At 42.0% G+C, this 19,397-nt stretch overlaps 3 protein-coding genes across 3 annotated transcripts; 2 read left to right on the top strand and 1 right to left on the bottom strand.

Annotated features, from left to right (window-relative positions):
- The first annotated feature begins 1,111 nt into the window (after positions 1 to 1,111).
- Positions 1,112 to 5,462, top strand: LOC119013919 (cytosolic 5'-nucleotidase 3-like). Its single transcript, XM_037088825.1, has 9 exons — positions 1,112 to 1,271; positions 1,712 to 1,810; positions 1,899 to 1,968; positions 2,085 to 2,131; positions 2,852 to 2,937; positions 3,027 to 3,116; positions 3,776 to 3,938; positions 4,025 to 4,225; positions 4,332 to 5,462. Exons 1-9 carry the CDS (start codon positions 1,248 to 1,250, stop codon positions 4,440 to 4,442), a joined length of 891 nt encoding a protein of 296 aa, XP_036944720.1. The 5' UTR covers positions 1,112 to 1,247; the 3' UTR covers positions 4,443 to 5,462.
- A 98-nt stretch (positions 5,463 to 5,560) lies between these two features.
- Positions 5,561 to 11,341, bottom strand: fkbp10a (FKBP prolyl isomerase 10a). The gene is made up of 10 exons (XM_037088823.1): positions 10,978 to 11,341; positions 8,967 to 9,112; positions 8,694 to 8,883; positions 8,458 to 8,603; positions 7,586 to 7,775; positions 7,357 to 7,502; positions 7,073 to 7,262; positions 6,695 to 6,837; positions 6,445 to 6,608; positions 5,561 to 6,238 (listed from the first exon to the last, which is right to left on the bottom strand). Exons 1-10 carry the CDS (start codon positions 11,172 to 11,174, stop codon positions 6,050 to 6,052), a joined length of 1,701 nt encoding a protein of 566 aa, XP_036944718.1. The 5' UTR covers positions 11,175 to 11,341; the 3' UTR covers positions 5,561 to 6,049.
- Positions 11,342 to 13,472: 2,131 nt separating this feature from the next.
- On the top strand, positions 13,473 to 18,986 carry p3h4 (prolyl 3-hydroxylase family member 4 (inactive)). The gene is made up of 7 exons (XM_037088824.1): positions 13,473 to 14,126; positions 15,003 to 15,152; positions 15,238 to 15,409; positions 15,491 to 15,619; positions 15,705 to 15,850; positions 16,321 to 16,404; positions 18,436 to 18,986. The coding sequence occupies exons 1-7, from the start codon at positions 13,488 to 13,490 to the stop codon at positions 18,583 to 18,585; spliced, it is 1,470 nt and encodes a 489-aa protein (XP_036944719.1). The 5' UTR covers positions 13,473 to 13,487; the 3' UTR covers positions 18,586 to 18,986.
- The last annotated feature ends 411 nt before the right edge of the window (positions 18,987 to 19,397 follow it).

Genomic DNA, 19,397 nt, shown 5'->3' with positions numbered 1-19,397 from the left:
GCCTTTGTTGGCCTTACAAATTGTCGTAGTAATTGCCCAGTCTTAAAGGGGCACTACGTAGTCCATAACTGAATAAACAAGCTGCTCTCAGAGGAACAAAAGATCCCCAGATCGATGTTTGAGGCTGGAAAGGTGGCAGGGTCAGCCAAATACAAAGTCCAACAGTATGAACTTCTGTTATCCTTTAAGTTCAGTTTGTTTATACGGCTTACTTAGTCACAAAAACAAAAAGCTTGTTTGTTTTCGTTGGTTTAGACATTAAAAAATTAGCATATATCAAGATTAACTAATAACTGCTGCTGACTGCTGTGATTAGCTAGTTAACCAGGCTAGCTGTGTAGCGAGTGCTCCTTTTAGCTGATTCTGCCTGGACTGGGAGCTCAGAGCAGGAATTACTGTTCAACAAGAACAGAAAGGATTTTAACATTCAGTAACAGATTACTGATTAGTGACAGAGAGATATCATTAAGTAGCACAGATTCTTAAGTTTCTGTGGAAAGTACAGGGATGGTCAGCAGAACAGAGAAGCCAAGGTGAGTTTGTATGTGAGGGACTGGTGTGGTTTTGTGTACTGTGTCTCCCTCTAATGGCTATTTTCAGTCATTGAATCCAAACTCATACAGGACTAACGACAATAGACATTACTGTAGCCCCACCAGTCAAACATTGGGTCTTTTATTTCTACACACACATAGATTTATTGATGTCTTGCATATGGAGAAGGGAGGAGGAACACACTGCAAAGATGATACTGATACAAATAAGAATGATAATACAATAAAAAAGAGGCAGGGTGGAACCTTTAATCAGTGCCTCTCTTTACCTTAGGAGGAGTACAAACCGTCCCTCCTCAACTTATGCAAGCAAGTAGCAGTGCCGCCTTCACGTGCTTCTCACAGGCTCACACCTGTGGTTGTCACACGAAAAGAAATATTTGTTCGCTTTTAGACCATAGAATAACCTACATGACGTCCATTCTGACTTTGCTCTTAATTTGTCTTGACAGTTTTAATACACGGTTTCAGGTAAACATCACTGGGAAACTGTGCAAATATTCCGTCCACAACTTCATTTTGTCATTAAAGTGCGACTGCTAAAGAAATCCCGACACTTTCGACAGTACCCGAAGGCAGCGCTCTAGCACCGATGCTTCAGTCAGTCGAGCACATAGCAACATTGACGTTAGCTACTCATCTACGGAGACTGATAACTGATGACACGTCTTTTGTGAAGATAACTTCAACATAATGGCTGCAGACTTAAAGAAGATGGTAATATTATTCAGCACGGTTTGAAGGAGATTACCAGGCACCTAAATTAAAGCACCCTGCACCAGCGAACTTGTGTACTAGCTAGCCAAAACGTCCAGGGTAGTGTGGCTAATATTAGCTAACGTAGACGTTAAAGTGAGTCACGTAACTATGACGTTGATTTGTCGTTGTTTGCCGTTACTGTACAATGAAACGAGAATTTTTATGGCGGTTGCACCTGTGTTTTGGACCTGGTAATGTGTTGTTCGGTAGTATTTAGTATTTAGTTTATAAAGGGAGTTATGCAAAATGCTAGCACCTGACCTGTAGTTAACTATCCACCCAGCTGGGCTACTGTTTGGTGCCTAAACACTCACTGCATACAACGTGATGAATTGTGCAATTCACGTCTCTCTCATTGAAAAGTCTAAATGACACTCGCACTTATTTCCATTGCTCAGATTCCTGAGCTGTCCAACACGTCAGTGTGTATGAGGGACCCTGAGAGGGTACAGGATATCCTCCAGTCCATGGTGAAGGCTGGCTCCAACACCGTGCAGGTACACAATATCCACAACATCATTTAAGGTGCCCTTCATGAACATAATGAAAAGAGTTTGATTTTATGAATTTATGTGTCTCATCCAGGTGATCTCAGATTTTGACATGACCCTAACGAGATTTGCCTACAATGGAAAAAGGTGTCCTACCTGCCACAGTAAGTTCACTGACAACACAGCTGTAATCTCAGTTTATATGGATGCGTGTAAATGAATGTTTTGACTGAACGTTGATTCATGGCTGTGTCGTTTCGTCTGTATATTTTCTTTGCAGATATTCTCGACAACAGCAAACTTATCGACAGCGACTGCAAAGAACAGGTATGAACGAGGCTTTGGTGCACACGTAAGATTTCAGTTGGCAGGAATAGAGCCTTTTAGTTTTTCTCAGCATTAAGAGACGCCATATGTATAATGCACTTAACCTAGTGAGCTACATACATAGTGTCGCCTATAGTCTTGCTTATGCCCAAGACAAGATGATTTGCAAAAGGTTCCCCTGCAGATTATTTTTAGGACTAGAGAGCCCTTTTGGGCCCTTCCATGACCCGGGGCCAGGACATCTGACCTGTTCTCACCTCCCTGTTGGCTGCCCTGAAAGTGTGTATGTCTTTTTTATTTTTTTTTAAGCAGTAGACTACCTAGAAATATACACAGTTTTTAACTTATAATTTCTTTTGGTGAACAATTATTATTTGTTCATTCATTGTCACTCATATTTCGTGTGTCTGTCCTCCAGATAGTTTTAATGCAGAAATGTGAGTGCTGCTTGTTACAGAATTCCTATTCTTAAATTTTGTTGTTTCTGTAATTTGTCTCTTTCCAATAACATCACATACTGCAATTTTTTTTATGCACATTTCTGGAATTTGTTCTAAGGACAGACAGAAATGCATCATTCTCAATATACACCCTTCCCTCAGACATAATCTTATAAAAAGGTGAAAGATGAAGATCTCTGACTCTTACTGGGTAATACAGAGTAGTTTTCTGGATCTTGACTCGCCAGTTACAGTTTTGAGTGTTGTCTGTCTCTGACAGCTGAAGGAGCTGCTCAACACATACTACCCAATAGAGATCGACTCATCACGGTCAGTAGAGGAAAAGCTGCCCCTGATGGTGGAGTGGTGAGTGTCTTATACAGTTTGTATCTAAATTTAAGATATTTTGCATTTGAATGTGTTCTTAAATCTGTGCTGTGCATCTATCGTACAAGGTGGACTAAAGCCCATGAACTGCTGGTACAGCAGGAGATTAAGAAAGACATGCTGGCTGTGGCAGTGCGGGAGTCCGAAGCCATGCTGAGGTCAGAAAATTTTGTCTCTCTGAAACCAGAAAATCTATTGAATAGTTTTAAATGTGGATATATATATGGATCATTTTAAAGGGTTAGCTATGTGTTTTTCTACCTGAATATCATGTTTTTATGTCTGATTGACTAAAAGTTTGTTCAGTTTTAAGCGAGGAAGGTGCAGTCAGCACTGATCATTCCAGGCATTTGCACCTCGTCAAAGTACATACTTGACCACATTATGGAGAAAAAAATCCCAACTGATTTAGACCAATTTGTTAAAGAATATGATCCTTGTCCTTTGTAAATGCAAGAGCAATGTGGCAGCTTTCTGTCAGTCAGTAATTATTATCATCATAAAACACTTCATTCACATTCGACAGAAACAAAATAAAACTAACCAGCATCAGCTTGGTTTGTGTTTTCTGCTGTTCCAACAATCACCAAATCTGGCTTGGTTAAAAGAGAAAAATACAATATTCATTGCTGCTCTAAACACAACTTTCTCCTACTTCTCTGCTGTATCCCCTCCCTCTTCCTCTCTTCCTGATAATTTTACAAATAACTTTGGGAGTTTATGGTTTATTTTAAACAAAAACATGGGAAAACAGGGTGTATGTCGAAAACTACGGAAGTTATCCTTTAACCCTAACAATGAGTTGATGTTTTAACAGGGAGGGCTACCAGCTCTTCTTCGACCACCTGCATGAGCACAGTATCCCTCTGCTCATCTTCTCTGCTGGGATAGGAGACATCCTTGAAGAGGTGATTCGCCAGGCTGGGGTCTTCCACTCCAACGTCAAAGTCTTCTCCAACTACATGGACTTTGATGAATCTGTAAGTAGTCACACCAAAAAAACTACAGTTTCATCCCCACACCAGGGTTTGAAACAGTATTTCAGTCTTTTCATCTGCTGGTACAGGGAGTGTTGAGGGCTTTCAAGGGAGAGCTGATCCACATCTACAATAAAAGGGAAGGTGCACTGCTGAACACCGGCCATTTCAAGGAGCTGCGGACGCGGCCTAATGTGGTACTGCTGGGAGACTCTCTGGGGGACCTGACCATGGCTGACGGGGTGCAGGACATGGAAAATATCCTTAAGATTGGCTTTCTCAATGACAAGGTAAATGTAAAAGTATTAGATGCCATTAGAGAATAGAATGCTCCAGATAAACCATGTTAAATTGTTACATTCTGTCATTTTAATTCACTTCTCTTGTTCTCCTCAGGTGGATGAGAGGAAGCAATCTTACTTGGACTCATATGACATTGTGTTGGTAAAAGATGAGACCTTGGAAGTCCCCAACGCAGTCCTGCTCTACCTCACTGGCAATAAGTGAACTGAGAATTGAGAATACCACTGGCCATTTGGTGTTGGACACTCCAGTGCGCCAGCTGAGGAGGCGTCCACTCAGAAAATGCCAATCGCAGGCTCTTTCACCACCAACCAAGAATGTGTCATCTTTCATTTCACCACATTATTCACAAGTCCAGCTAAGTCGCACCTCACGCACACGTCATCCTTTTATATCTTTGTCCATTGGTCTTCTTCTCATGATCTGGTTTAACTGCTCTTGGACCACACTGTATGTGATGGAAGACAGAGCGGCAGCGTCTACCTACTGTGCAGCATGTTAAGTCTCAGTTTGCCTCGGCGAAGATTGGTGTTGTCAGACAGTTTTGGTCCTCGTAAAGGATGTAATGATAAAGGGAAAGAAAAGCGCACAACATAAATGGCAGCACTTGATCCTCCATTTTGTTTGAAACTCATTTCCAACCTCATACAATAAAGCTAATTTTAGAGAATTTTTACCTGAAACTTGAAGTTTTTTCAAAATGTTTAACATTTTATTACAATGTCAAGTCTTCCACTTCCTGGTCATATTGTCTAAGCGTTCAGTACCGGTTGTATTTTTTATGGAAACTGTTGTTTTTCTTATCCAGCACCACAGTGCTACAAAGTGTGAACTATGAGAAGAACACTTGATTTTACTGTAAAAAAAACCAAAAAAAAATAATTAACATAATGAAAACACATTTTTTAGCTGTTTTTTGGCAGAGGATTTGTAAGAACTACTACCTCAGAAGTGTTGCAGCTCCACAAAGAAAATGATTTCACCTTCGGCATTTGAATTGTACAGTTTTGGAAAAATTCTGCGCTGCAACAAACAAAAGTTTCCAAAAACTTTATAACTGATGTTTAAAACAATATTTGAGGTACAATGACTTTATTTTTCTGTCACATGTGGACAATGTGCCAAAAACAGTCAGTCTGATTTTTTTTTTTTATCTTCCTCTGTCTGAACTCATTACCTCTTCATCTGTTCCAACTTGTCTGAAATAAAATTAGGTTTCATCTGTTTTTGATCACCTCGTTTCATCATTAGTTTCCATGCTGGTGAATTAAAGTCTAGAGGTGCAGGTCTGTACATGGACAGTGTGATAGAAAGAAAGTTGGTTTTTCATTTTATTGTATTATAAAACAGTTTATTTTATGCTCCACAACACAATTTATATATACACATATATGTATTTTTTTTTTCAATAATAGATTTTCAGTCCCAAATCTACTGTACAACCAGTGGTTTATCATCATTTTCATGAGGCACTAAATTTACAGGTCATTTACATAAAATGTCATTCTTGAAGAATGGCCCAGCCAAAAAACATTTCTATGGCAACTCAATGTACATGTTTGAGTCAAATTTGCTTCACTACATTTCTTTTCCTGTCACATTTTCACACACGTGAAACACACACTGTCTCATTGTTATTCAGCTCCATTACAGTGGTTCTACTGAGATAGCATTTACGTATTTAAGTGTAACATAGCAAACTGTATCATGGAAACATTTTCCCAGTAGCTGCACATTTGCTAAGACGACAGCCTAACCCCAGCCACAAATACCAGCTCCTCACCACCACTGAAATACTGCACCAGTTCTCCTCACAGCTCATCTCGTTTCATTCGTTCAGACTCCTCATCCGTCTTAAGTTTCAGTTCGTCTTCTACGATCTTCCCATCTTCATTGCGGTCCTGGTTATTGAACATGTCCTTAATGATGGTATCTGCATCGGTCCCTGGGCGAAGACGACCTTTGCCCTCTTTGACTTGGAGCATGAGGAATTCTGAAAACTGGAGAGAGCATGAAAGAGTTGCAGTGTTTAAAGCATCTTTGTGGCTTATACCCAGGGTGTTTGTCTTGTGACCTTGTGATTTGGAAATTACATCACCCACATTGTGGTTCTGTGTGTATTTTACACAAATTCACTGACACTCCCTTGGATGTGATGTCGAGCAAACAGGGCTTTAGTAAAACCGACCCCGGCTTGTCTATTTACCTCTTCTAGAGGAACTTCATTGTCACCGTTGAGGTCCATAGCAGGAAAGAGGGGGTTGGGGCTGTCTCCCAGCCAAACAAACATGTAGCCTTCAGGCACGCCCTTCTGCAGCTCCACTAGCTCCAGCTCAAAGAAGAGCACTGCACTCCCAGGGACTCCGCCAGCTGGAGACACCAACACAGAGGTGATTAAACATGACTGAAAAAAAGAGAGTGTTCAGAGTGTGATCTGAGAAGTGCCAATGGCTGACCTCCGTTTTCACCGTGTCCCCAGTGCGGCGGAACGATCACCTCCCTCCTCTCTCCCTCACACATGCCACTCAAACCTTTCTCCAGACCTGAGATCACGTTGTTTGTGCCGAGAGTCGTGAAGGAAGGCGAATCGAGCTTGTCCCTGAAAATCAACACAAACCTGTTAATGCTAAATAAAGTGTAAAAAAAAAACAACAACAAAGCTTCATAAAACTTTTCCAGTTAAACGCTGAACCATGCAGGCTTACATGCTTTGGTCATGGATAAATCAATTCAGTTTCAAGGGCACTAAAATCTATCAGACAAGAGGCAGGCAATGATTACATGCATGAATCACGAGGATGCAGTGCAGTAGAACTACAGCAGAGGGTGCTCACGAGGAGTACAGCAGGGTCCCGTCCATCAAGGAGCAATTGTAACGATACTGAATCAAATCGTCGGTTTCACTCTTCACGCTGCATCCCTCAGGCTTGTGGGTGACTTTGATATGGACGGGGTCGTTGGGGTTGTGGAAATCAATGACGTGAATGTCAAAGACCAACACGGCAGAGCCAGGAATGAGGTCTCCTACAGCAGCAGGGAACAAGGCATAAAAAAACAACGAGGATTATTATTTGTGTCTTCATTCCAAGTGTCTTTTGATTAAACGTGTGACACTCACCTACTCCTTCCTCGCCATAGGCCATGTGAGGAGGGACGATAACCCTTCTCTTCTCTCCTATGCACAGCCCCTGCAGGGCTTTGTCAATCCCTCTGATCACATACCCCATGCCGATGTAAGTGTTGTAGGTGCTGTTTCTCTGGTAGCTGTTGAAAGAACCATCAAACTCAGAAAACACATTATAATGAAAGCAAAATCAACCACAGATATCAAGAAATCTCCGCTTTACCTCGAGTCAAAGGGCGAACCATCCTGGAAGGTTCCGTTGTAGTGGTAACGGATGTAATCTCCGGTCTTCGTCCTGCGGATGCAGCCTTCAGGAACCTCCTTCACCTGCACCATCAGATCATCCTTCGGGTTGAACAAATCCACCAACAGCACCTCGAACACCAGAGTCGCCTGAGGAGGGATCCGAGTTCCTGTCAGGAAGAAGAGCAGGCTTTGTATATTCAGGTGCATACCGGTCACATACTTCAGCCTTGACCTTTTATTTTTTTTTGTCTAACTTTAGGATATTTTCACAGCTTACAGGCAGACCTGCATTTGTTCATGTTAGTGTGGTATGTAACATGCTGTGACTTGCAGAAATAGTTGTACATGACTTTTTTTTTTTTTTTTTTTTAATATCTATACATCATCGTTGCATGTGGACTCATGAACACTCTGAGAGGGAGACTCTCAATCAACACATGCGCCTGATATTTGATTTGTAGTTTTTCTCTGTACATTTGCCAAACTTCAAAGTGCTCGAGAGCTCATGATGAAAGACATAATCTGAGCCATATGGATAGATTTTCATCAGCAATGGCGGTTGTTTAACACCAAGGAAAACAACTACAGAGATCCCATCTTTTGTTTTGAGAAACCCCACAGCGGCAGAGTTTACATCCTGCGGGTTTAAGATCTACCAAATGTAAAATACTACACAAAAAATATTGTCAGAGGATAAAAACATAAGGATCACCAGCCACATCGATGCATTTTTTTTTTAATGCAGACTTTGTTCTTTGATAATTAAACCAATTCACATCTTGGTTATACTTTTGTAACTTAAATCATTTGATGCTAGCTTTAATCATCTTGAACATCATTAGTTAGTACCAGAGCCGTTCTCTCCGTATGCCAGGAAGGGTGGGATGATGATGATCCTCTTCTCCCCGACACACATGCCCAAAAGGCCCTCGTCCATGCCTTTGATGAGGTAGCCCTGCCCCAGGTAGGTGTCATAGCTTGCATTCCTCGAGTAACTAAACAAAGCACAATTAAAAGTTCTTGAAAGTCACAGAAAACAGACGAGAGAACGCTTGTATTAAAACCACACCGCGCTGCAGCCTCACCTGGAGTCGAAGGCCTCACCGGACAGCAGGGTGCCGTTATAGTGGTAACGGATGTAATCTGATACCACAGAGGTGCGGTTGCAGCTAGCAGGTTTGCTGAGTGTGCGGATCTGGACCTTGTCCTCAGCGTTCCATATGTCCAGCAGGAGGACATCAAACACCAACACAGCGTCAGGAGGAATTACACCACCTGTCAGATCAACAACACTGATGGGCAAAAAGCAGCAAAGATAACTTATCCAACATGGAGCTGTTTGCTGTGTCTGTCTGCACCTGTTCCAACACTTCCATAGGCCAGGTGAGGAGGGACTGTGATCCTCCTGCGCTCATTGACACACATGCCCTGAAGGCCGCGGTCCATCCCGGTGATGAGTCGGCCCAGGCCGACCTGGCTGATGAAGGCTTTGCCTCGGTCATGACTGTAGACAGTAGAGGAGGAGAAGGTGAGGACGTATAATCAATGGAATCCACAAAAGATCATAAATCATGTGGAAAAGTCAAAATAGAAGGCCGGAAAAAAAGGACCATTTTCCACACACGGTGCCATAATATTTCATGGTGCTATAAACTCAGCATCCAGTGTTCTGGCCACTCCATCCTTTCATTTTGAAAACCTGAAGGGGTCGTTTGACACATCTTCATCAAATCATAGAAACCAAAGATAATTACAACATGTTCTCTATTTATTACAAATGTATGACTTTATAACCCTTTTTAAAAAAAATCAAACTTGACTTTTTATTTCACACTTTTTAAAGAATTTCACACCTTTCACTTTTTATTTTGCTTTTGACTTTTTGTCGCAGTTTTGACTTTTTGTTTTTTTTCGCACTTTTTTGAAAAGTTAAACTTTTGACTTTTTATTTCACACTTTTTTCCCAGCTTCTCAGTTTTTTTCCCCACACTTTTGACTTATCATCTGGCACTTTTTAATGTCAAACTTTTGACTTTTTATTTGACACTTGTATTCAAACTTTTGACTTTTTATCTCAAACTTTTGATTTTTTGCTTTTTATTTCTCACTTTTCGCTTTTTATTTCAAACCTTCGATTTTTGAAAAGGCAAACTTTTGACTTTTCATTTCCCACTTTTGACCCTTTTCACATGTTTTTCTCTCTCACTTTTCACTTTTTCTTTCACACTTTTCAATTTTTGTCTTAAAGTTTTGACTTTTTATTTTATCACTGTTTTCACTTTTTCTTTCACACTTTTCAATTTTTGTCTTAAAGTTTTGACTTTTTATTTTATCACTGTTTTGACTTTTTCTTTCACACTTTTTATTTTTGAAAAGTCAAACTTTTGACCCTTCATCTCACACTTTTTGTTTATTTTAAACTTTTATTTTTTATTTCACACTTTTCACTTTTAATGTATCACTTTTTTCACTTTTCATCTTATTTCACAGCTTTGATTTTTGAAAAGTCAAACTTTTTACTTTTTATTTCACACTTTTGACAGCTCGACAAGAGTCAAAAGTGTGCAATGAAAAGTCAAAAGTTTGTGAAAAAATAAAGAGTGAGATCAAGAATCAAAAGTGTGAAATACAAAATGAAAAGTTTTAAATAAAAAGTCAAAAGTGTGAGATGAAGAGTAAAATGTGAAGAAAAAAATGAAGAGTGGGAAATAAAAAATTTAAAGTTTTAAGTAAAGAGTGTGAAGAGAAAGTCAAAAGTCTGAGATAAAAAGAAAAAGTGTGACATGAAAAGTCAAAAGTTTGTTTTAATTTTCCCATGATTTTGAGTTCTTATCTCATAACTTCAGTGTTAACCCATAACTATGGCTTTTGGTCCCATAATTATAATTTCCCCCTTTAATTTAAACTTTACAATCAAGGCTGTGTTTTCTCTTTTTGGCTGAGATGAGCTTCCAGAGCTGGAGGATCAGACTGATTGAGGCGAGCAGACCAGCATGTTAGGATCAGCAGCCCCTCGGTCCCTGCACTCCCTCATACTGCGGGACCCAGACGGAGCTGCATCCCCCCTCACACCCTCACATCCTGCACCGACACGTCTACAGACGGGATTTCGGCTGCAGTACATGAACCGTGAGTCTGGATCCACCAGGGTTTCTGATGGGGGAAGTGCAGTTTGTGTGTTTATCGTTGCGTCTCCATTTCAGTGAGAGCTAGCTTAATCTTCCAAGCTGTATGCTAACGTTGTGTTTTAGCGGTTTACGCATGCAGTGATTTGTTAACGTATCTTAACGTATGTTTTGTTTAAACTTTAAGCATTAAAGCTAATTTTCAGCGGAGAAGCAGAAACAGTGTATTCGGCTGTAACTTTACCTGGAGTCGAACTTTTTCCCGTCTTCGTGGAAGGTGCCGTTGAAGTGATAGCGGACGAAGTCTTCAGTTTGCACCTCTCGGGGACAAACTTTCGGAATGTCGTACCGATCGACGACAATGTCCACTAACGGCCCCGGTGTGCAGGTCACCGCCGCGACATGGAGGACGAATAAAAGCACACATACTAACAGATCCATCTGGGGAAACTGGGACGTCAAATGCCAAAGGATCGCTGAGCAGAAAATCCGTCTGCCAGCGGGGTGATGCGGATGAAGTGGAAGGACGGAGAATCACCGCAAGAAGTTTGAGAGAGCGGAGCTGCGTCAAGGCAGCCGGAGCGAGACCGGCCACTTCCGGTTACAAAATAAAAGCCCAATCAAATGACAATATGGAGACAGTAAAAGTTGTAGTAGCAAAATGTTTCAGTTACATTTAACCACACATATTGCTGTCACGTTGCATCACCGTGCACTGCTTTACTTCACAAATTGGCCTATAACCTCACGTTTTGTTGCACCACTTAACACTTGTTAGCACTGTGAACTCTGACCTGATCTGACTGTGAACTGGTTTTAAATTTTAAGCAGCGACCTTTGCTGATTTATGAGCAGCTGCTAGTGCACAATAGCACTCAGGTGTGCTGTTGTCTGTAATGTTGTGAAATCTCCCTTTCTCAAAGTATCTCTGAGTGTCTCAAAAACTGTGACTTTGTAAATAAGAATTGAATAAGTGATGCAAACTACACTGTCCACTCAAGACTATGTATGCTCTTGAGCGTTACTCTACCCTCCATGCCCAGATTATGAAAAACAGATAATAATAATAATTGGCAATCCAACATATTTAAAGGGCATTTTTACCTCACAAAGCAGCTTAAAGAGCAATTTATATTACAATTTTGAAATCAGCTTTTTAAAGTTTATTGTCTGGAAACATCTGGCAGGTGAAATTTAACCATTTGATGGGGAAGCTTTTGCTCTTTGGCCCCACTTTAACACCCCCTGGTCTAAGATTAAAGCATCTTGAATTAGAATAAGGAATAAAATGGCAGTTGATTAATTGGTTAACCTTGGTAATCTCGAGGGATCCAGGCTGCATATTTAAATCAAGTAGAAAATAAACTCTATATTGTCCATCAGAAGGACAGATAAGCAAATGGGAAAAGCTTTGGAAAAGTCTATAGCTTCAAGTCACAAGGATCTACGTTTCCTTTGTGCCTTTATTCTAACAGGTAACTAGACCATACTTCCGGTCGTGTCTGTGTGGGTATTGGCGCATGTTTCGGGTCGTGCTCTCCACGGATCATCAGCAGCAGCAGAGGGGGAGGAGGAGGAGTGGCCCCCGGGCCCCCACCCACTTTTTAATGGAATTCTGCAAACGTGTAAGGCCTGGCTGGCTCGGAGGCCCGGCCCCGTGATTTCATGATTCCACTCACGAATGAGATGAGCAGGAAATTATAAAGTAACTCCCTATAATGTGGAGCCAGTCTCTCCTCCCCTGTCACAGTATGACAGACTGGGTATTTTCACTCGAATGATATGAATCCAAACCTTTATAGCTTTTTGCTGTCTGAATCATTAAAACAGTCTCTGTGTCCTAATAACCACCACACACCTACACCTGGAGAGACTGAATGTAAAAGGCGTGAGACGCTCCAGAATCTGACGTGGGATTTGCTCTGATGTGATGGGATGTGATGTGTAAACAGATGGATTTGAAAGCTCATCAACACCATGTCTCAGCTTGTCAGTTTCCTCGGAATGTAGCCGAGATAGAAATCATCACCATGCACAAGATACAACGTCCTTCTGACAGTTATTCAGTCCTGATGTATTTTACGAATATTATCTGCACACGGTTTAAGAGGTGTGAGCAAAATGAATAGAAATAAAATGAAAACAAACAAACAAAAAAAGTTCCTTCATGTGTTTAAACTAATGTGTGTGTTGGGTGTTATGAGTGTGGAACAGTGAGGAAGGCTGCTGGACTCTTCTTCTGTCTCCAGGTCCAAACTCAAGGCTGTGACGTCTGTGTCAAGCTCGCCAGAGTCACTACTATTGTTACCGGAAGTAGCGATTTCTCCCTTCAAGCTTAAATGTAAAGAGCTGCATTTGTCACATTTAACTGCAGACATCAATTAACTTCATTGATTTATTACAGACATTGTTAGATTTCAGGTAGTTCCAGTAGTTTAACTGTATGCATAAATAACATAGTTTGCTCGTTTATTAGTTTTTTTGCACGTCTTTTTTTGTTTGCATATCATTCTCTGAAGGTATTTCAGCACAGACAATATAAATTGTGGAATTTTTTTGTTAGATATGTGCACACAGTGATTTGAGAGGTCTGTAATACAGACACAAATAATTACTTTGAGATGAATACATGCAGACATGATGTTCCCTGACCTTGTAGTTTAGCCCTGTCTCAAGGAAGTTTTTGTTATTATTGACAAACAAAGCTAACTATGTGTCAGATAATGGATAGGAGTGCTGTATGTAACGAGAAAAATGGGTTCGACGTTGAAGTACGCTTTTATTTTGAAAGTGATGACCGGAAGTCTGTACTTCCAGCCTCCAGTCTCACAGGGTTTTCGCAGCCTACGTGCAGGCAGACATGAGCATTCCCTGGTGAAGAAGGAGGAAGTTTCCAGATCCATTCAAAACACGACCAGTCTCCTGCCGGAGCCGGTGGAGGTGACGATGCTCCTGAGCAGCCTGTGTGTGGCCCTTCTCCTCCCGGTTATGGCCCCGGTTGACGCTCAGTATGAGACGTACAGCTTTAAAAGTTTCCCTCAGAAGGACATCATGCCGCTGGACACCGCGTACGGACACGCACTGGAGCAGTACGGAGCGCAGAACTGGGCAGAGAGCATCAAATACCTGGAGCTCAGCCTGCGGCTCCACCGGCTCCTGCGGGACAGCGAGGCGTTCTGCGGCCGCAACTGCAGCTCCGTGAGCCGGGACAACGACACCCTGTCCGCCGACAGCAGCCTGCGCCTCATGCGCCACATCCTGCTGAGGGCTGCGTGTCTGAAAAAGTGCAAAGCGGATTTTTCAGTGTTCAGCGTCTCGTACCCGCGGAGGGATGTGCTGGAAACTTTCGAGCAGAGGGTGCCGTATCGGTACATACAGTACGCGCACTACCAGGTGAGACTGAATGAATGTGGGCCTTCAGCACCAAGTCCTAAAGTTGTGCCAAATACTGACACGACAAAATGCGAGTAAACTCAAAGTGGATGTTAAGTGAAGGGCATTTAAGTGCGAGCTGGGCGTTTGCAGCCCTGCCGGAATATGAATATTATAACACAGGAACAGATTTAGCGCTGCGGTAACTGTGCGTAACGGGGCACAGTCGCCTCACAGAAGCGTCCGCTGTCGGTCTCTAGACGCTGATTGACTCGCTGAGAGGAACTTTCTAGAGGAGGAGATGTGCAGTGCGGGTTTCCCTGCTGCTTTGTTGCGCCCCCCTGCCGACCGAGCAGGAGTTGAGCATGTGCCACGTCTCTTCAGTGTTCCCGAGAAACAATCCCCGCATTCTCCTCCGTCAGAGCGGCCGATGAGGACCGGGGGCTCGCTGACTCGTTTCATTGTTGAATAATACAAAAGTTTCCTGTAGTGTGATAATGTGTGAGCTCTCCAGGTGGTCCTCATGTCTGTGCAGACAACATTCATTCTAACTAATGTAACCAGCAGCCACATCAGAGCTCTGGCTGCTGTGATCCTTCAGAGGCTGAAGGTGTTGTTGGCACTCACCTCATCAGAGGGCTGTGCGTCTGAAAGCCTTAAAGGAGAAGTTCACCCAAGAGTGAACATTAGCTATCAGCTCACCTTCAAGCTGATCAAGAGTGTTAGGTTAAGTTTTGTAGTCCATGAAACATTTCTTGAGCTTAACAGCAAACTAGTGTTCGGGTTAAACAGCTGAGGTAGATGGGGACTTGTTTTAAATATAGAGGAAAAACAACTGAAAAAGACACAAAATGGCTCCATACAGCTCACCTGTAATGCTGTCTATTGTTTGTCCAGATGAACAACCTGGAGAAGGCTGTGGCGGCGGCCCACACCTTCCTGAAGAAGAACCCGACCGACCCCTACCTGACCAAGAACATGAACTACTACAAGACGCTGTTCGACGTGGAGGAATATCTCATCGACCACGAGGAGCAGCCGTACGAAGTTCGTAGATAAGCCGCCGTCGTCCTGATCGCGGAGTGCGAACAGAATGTGTGCCGAACTCTAATCAGTCTCTTTGTCCGTCCAGAGCGTCTTCCTGAAGAGCGTGACGCTCTACAACAGCGGAGACTTCAGCAACAGCGCCCGAAACATGGAGCAGGCCATCACGCAGTACTATGAAATATACGCCAGCTGCCTGGCCGGCTGCGAGGGCTCATACGAGATCTTAGAGTTCAAAGACTTCTACCCCACCCTGGCAGGTAAGACGAGATCGGGTTCAGTGTGTGTCGGACGAGAGAATGACGGTTCTGTGCTCACGTTCTCTCTGGTGTCTCCCTCAGACCTCTACACTGACGTGCTGAGGTGTCAGGTAAAATGTGAGGAGCAGCTGACACCCAGCGTCGGGGGCTTCTTCGTGGAGAAGTTTGTAGCCACCATGTATCACTACCTCCAGTTCTCCTACTATAAACGTAAGGAGCACAACAAAGGCAGCCACTCCGGACACGGCAGCGTACGTAAAGTGTTAACGCGTGGTGTTTTGTGATCTCTTCACAGTGAACGATGTAAAGAACGCTGCCCCGTGCGCAGCCAGCTACCTGCTGTTCGACCCGAAAGACCAGGTGATGCTGCAGAACGTGCAGTACTATCGCTTCTACCGCGAGCAGTGGGGACTCGAGGAAAAGGACTTTGAGCCTCGGCCCGTGAGTGAAACAAACCCTTCTCCTTTTGGTTCCTCTTTCGTTGGCTCAGAGGGAGAAGAAAGTTCACACTGGTTGCGCTCAACCAAAGCAGTAAAGCTTATAGCATGAAGTGTTCTTGGCGCGAACATGAACACAATCTCAGGGTTGTAATTAGAAACCAGTGTACCCTCGTTAAGACAGACTCGTTTTACTATCTTTTATTTTTTTTCGCCCTGCAGCTCACCAGCTCTGTGTCGAGCCAGGCTGCCTCATAAACATCTTTGCTGTCAGCCGGTTGCTGCTGTAAATACTTTAAGGGTCCCGAAATGAGAGGCAAAAAAAAAAGGAAAGGAAAAAAAAAGCTGTAAACAAAAAAAGGGACAACAGGCCAAATTTGTTGCTCAGGGCAGAGCCGTAAAGAACAGAAGTTTGGTCCGTTCTTGCCTGCTGCTCGGGTCGACGCAAGAGCTGATGCCACTTTTGTCTTTCAGGAGGCTCTGAGGTATTTTAACACGACAACGAAGCAGAAGGAGATGCTGGAATTTGCACTGAACTACCTACAAACAGACGATGAGGTACGTTGCTACTGTTGACAGACTGTGAGGTCGACTGTAGTCACATGTGGTTAATCACAATGCAATCCAAAATGCTGTTGTGCCTTTTTTAAATGTATTTTTTAATCATTTGTGTGTTTATTCAAAGGAAGACAAAAAAAGGCTGTGGGGAAATGTGACTGGATTGGCTGTGTAATTGTATAACGACAAATTAATGCCAAAATATGGGGCACAGTGCAAATTACATAACGACAGACTTCCTCTGTTTGGCCTCTGAATCGTTTTCTCAAAGGAGAACTCGCGGGCATGAATATACAGATCAGATAAACCTGCTGCAGCTGACGCAAATACACAGTGTACTATGTCCATTCCTGCAGCACCTCTGTTCACCCTCTGTCTGGACAACTGTGGCCACAAGAGACACTTCTGTAATAATACTGAACACAAATACATAATGTAGTGGCAGCACAAGTAGAGAAACATCTTATAATCAGGAACCTGTGACGTCCTGTGCATCCTGTCACTCGACCAGCAACAGTGATTCTAGGTTGGCAGTTTTATCTGGTGATTAACTACAAACACTATTTTAATTGCTCTGCCCAATTAGCTAACACTATTAAAGCCTTGAATGTGCCGGTGGTGCATCAGTTGTTATGAGATTTTGTTACTTAGACTACAATACAGTATCGCACATAATCATTTTTCTTATAACCTTCACAGGAAACTTGTGGATTGAAACTTAAAGTCTGCTGACATCAGCCACCATTAGTGACCGGTCATACATTAAATCAGGCTGTAGCATCAAAATTGTTAAATATCCTCAAAAGTTTGTTTTGTTTCTTGTGATTTCAGCTTTTTGTTTGTAAGGAGGAACTTTATTTCTTAAATCAAAAGTCAAATAATCTATCTTAAAGAACACATGAGCTCCTCCGACATACATATATATATATATATATATATATATATATATATATATATATATATATATATGTATATATGTATATATATATGTATGTCGGAGGAGCTCATGTGTTCTTTAAGATAGATTATTTGACTTTTGATTTAAGAAATAAAGTTCCTCCTTACAAACAAAAAGCTGAAATCACAAGAAACAAAACACACTTATATATATATATATATATATATATATATATATATATATATATATATATATATATATATATATATATATATATATATATATATATATATATATATATATATATATATATATATATATATATATACACACACAAAGACATTTCCTTAAAGAAACAAAAGAAGGTATAAACTGCTCAGTAGAAGACATTAAAGGGCCAATTCACCCAAATTACAGTCATGTTTTTTTCAATTACTCCATGTTGTGGTATGTAGCTTTTCTGATCTTATCTCATGCGTTTGTTCTCCCTTATCTAGATTTTTTTTTTTTTTTTTTTTTTACACTGCATAAACAAAATTCCATCACCCTCCATTGTGCCTGGAGGATTCAGAGACAGACAGCAGATAAAACCCAAACCATCTGCATGACGAGACGACCTGAGGGAGACGCAATTATGAAAACACTTTTATGCGAAGTGACACTTCAACTTGGCCCAACGGCAAATCAAAATGTTTCTAAAAAAAAAGGGACATAAACTTTTACTTTAGCAGTCTGAGTGCAAGCTGCTGTCGAGGTTGCATAAAAGTGGGGCTTAAGAGAAAATGTCAGAGAGGATGAAAGGGAGAGAAAGAGGGGATGAAGGCTGCGGAAGGGAGAGCAGGAGGGGGGGCCCGTGTTTTCCGCCAGCAGCGTGTGGTATGTGGCTGGGAGGTGTCGGCCACTGAGGCTGTGCCACATCTATTTAACTCAGGTCAGCCCCTCCCAGCTCTGCTCGGTGCCTGGACCTGGGCGGTGGGGAGGAGGACTGAGCTCAGGCTGAATTACAGGGTGCACAAGCGACAGATTTATAGACACAAGACGGAAAAAAGTAATGTCTCGTCCAGATAGAGTGGAAGTAAGATAGCAAAATGTTTGCTTGCTTTTGACTGAGTGTTTTGCGTTTACTTTTTAAGGATGAGGTAAGTCCAGAAGAAGTGGCCAACACTCAGTCCGAGCATCCTGACGCCGAGTTTGAGGGTGTGGGAGACTACGAGGAGTCCTTCCTGGCTGAGTGGTGGCAGGAACCTAAAACCAAGTGGGACACCGGAGAGGCCGCAGACTGACACCCGTCATCTCGTGTCCTGTGCAGAGCGCTTGTTGCTCCAGCTCTGCGTCACCTCTCATGACGACAGACCAACAGTATTTAGCACCAAGCAGCTGAACATTAAAACGAACAAACGTATCCGTCATGTTGATCAAGATCAGAGATTGACATATTCCGTCTTGGCTGTCATCAGCCTTTTAAAACTGTTCTTTTTTTTTTTTTATAATCAGTCATTAGCCTGAAAGCCAAATACCTGTTAATGACTTTTTTTATTCAGTTTTAATTTAATGAAAGCTGAATCGTGGCATCGTGGTATCAGGAAGGTGACATGTAGCATTTCCTCTGCTAAATGATTTGTCCACCGCCATTTGGGTTGTTGTTATAATGATGTGCTCTTGATTAAAGTAATATTTTAATATACTTGGTTTTGTTTTTGTCACTTAATATGAACTTCTCTGCTTGTGAGCTAGGTTGTGTTCAGGTGTTGCAGCTGGCTAAAGAAGTGGATATATGATGCCAGGCTGCACACAGGTACCCTTTGGTAACAGCGGAAGTACCCCTGGTGTACAAGCAGTGGTGGAAAGACTGTATTCAAATCTGTATTCAAGTACGAATACAATTACATTACTGAAATATTACTCAATAACAAGTAAAACTACTTGTATTAAATTGATACTAAAGTATTCTCCTCAAACACTACTCAGAGTGTTTATTGCAGGAATTCAATCAGGGGTTTCTATTTCTCCAAATCTTCAGTCTAAATTACAGTAAAGGAGTAAAATTACATCCTTAATAATATGCTCAAGTACAAGTAGCCCCCCCCCCAAAAAA

The sequence above is a fragment of the Acanthopagrus latus genome, chromosome 23 (genome assembly GCF_904848185.1).
Source record: "Acanthopagrus latus isolate v.2019 chromosome 23, fAcaLat1.1, whole genome shotgun sequence".
Classification (NCBI taxonomy): Eukaryota; Metazoa; Chordata; class Actinopteri; order Spariformes; family Sparidae; genus Acanthopagrus; species Acanthopagrus latus.
Note: the sequence above shows the minus strand (reverse complement) of the source record. Positions and strands in the feature narration are given on the sequence as shown.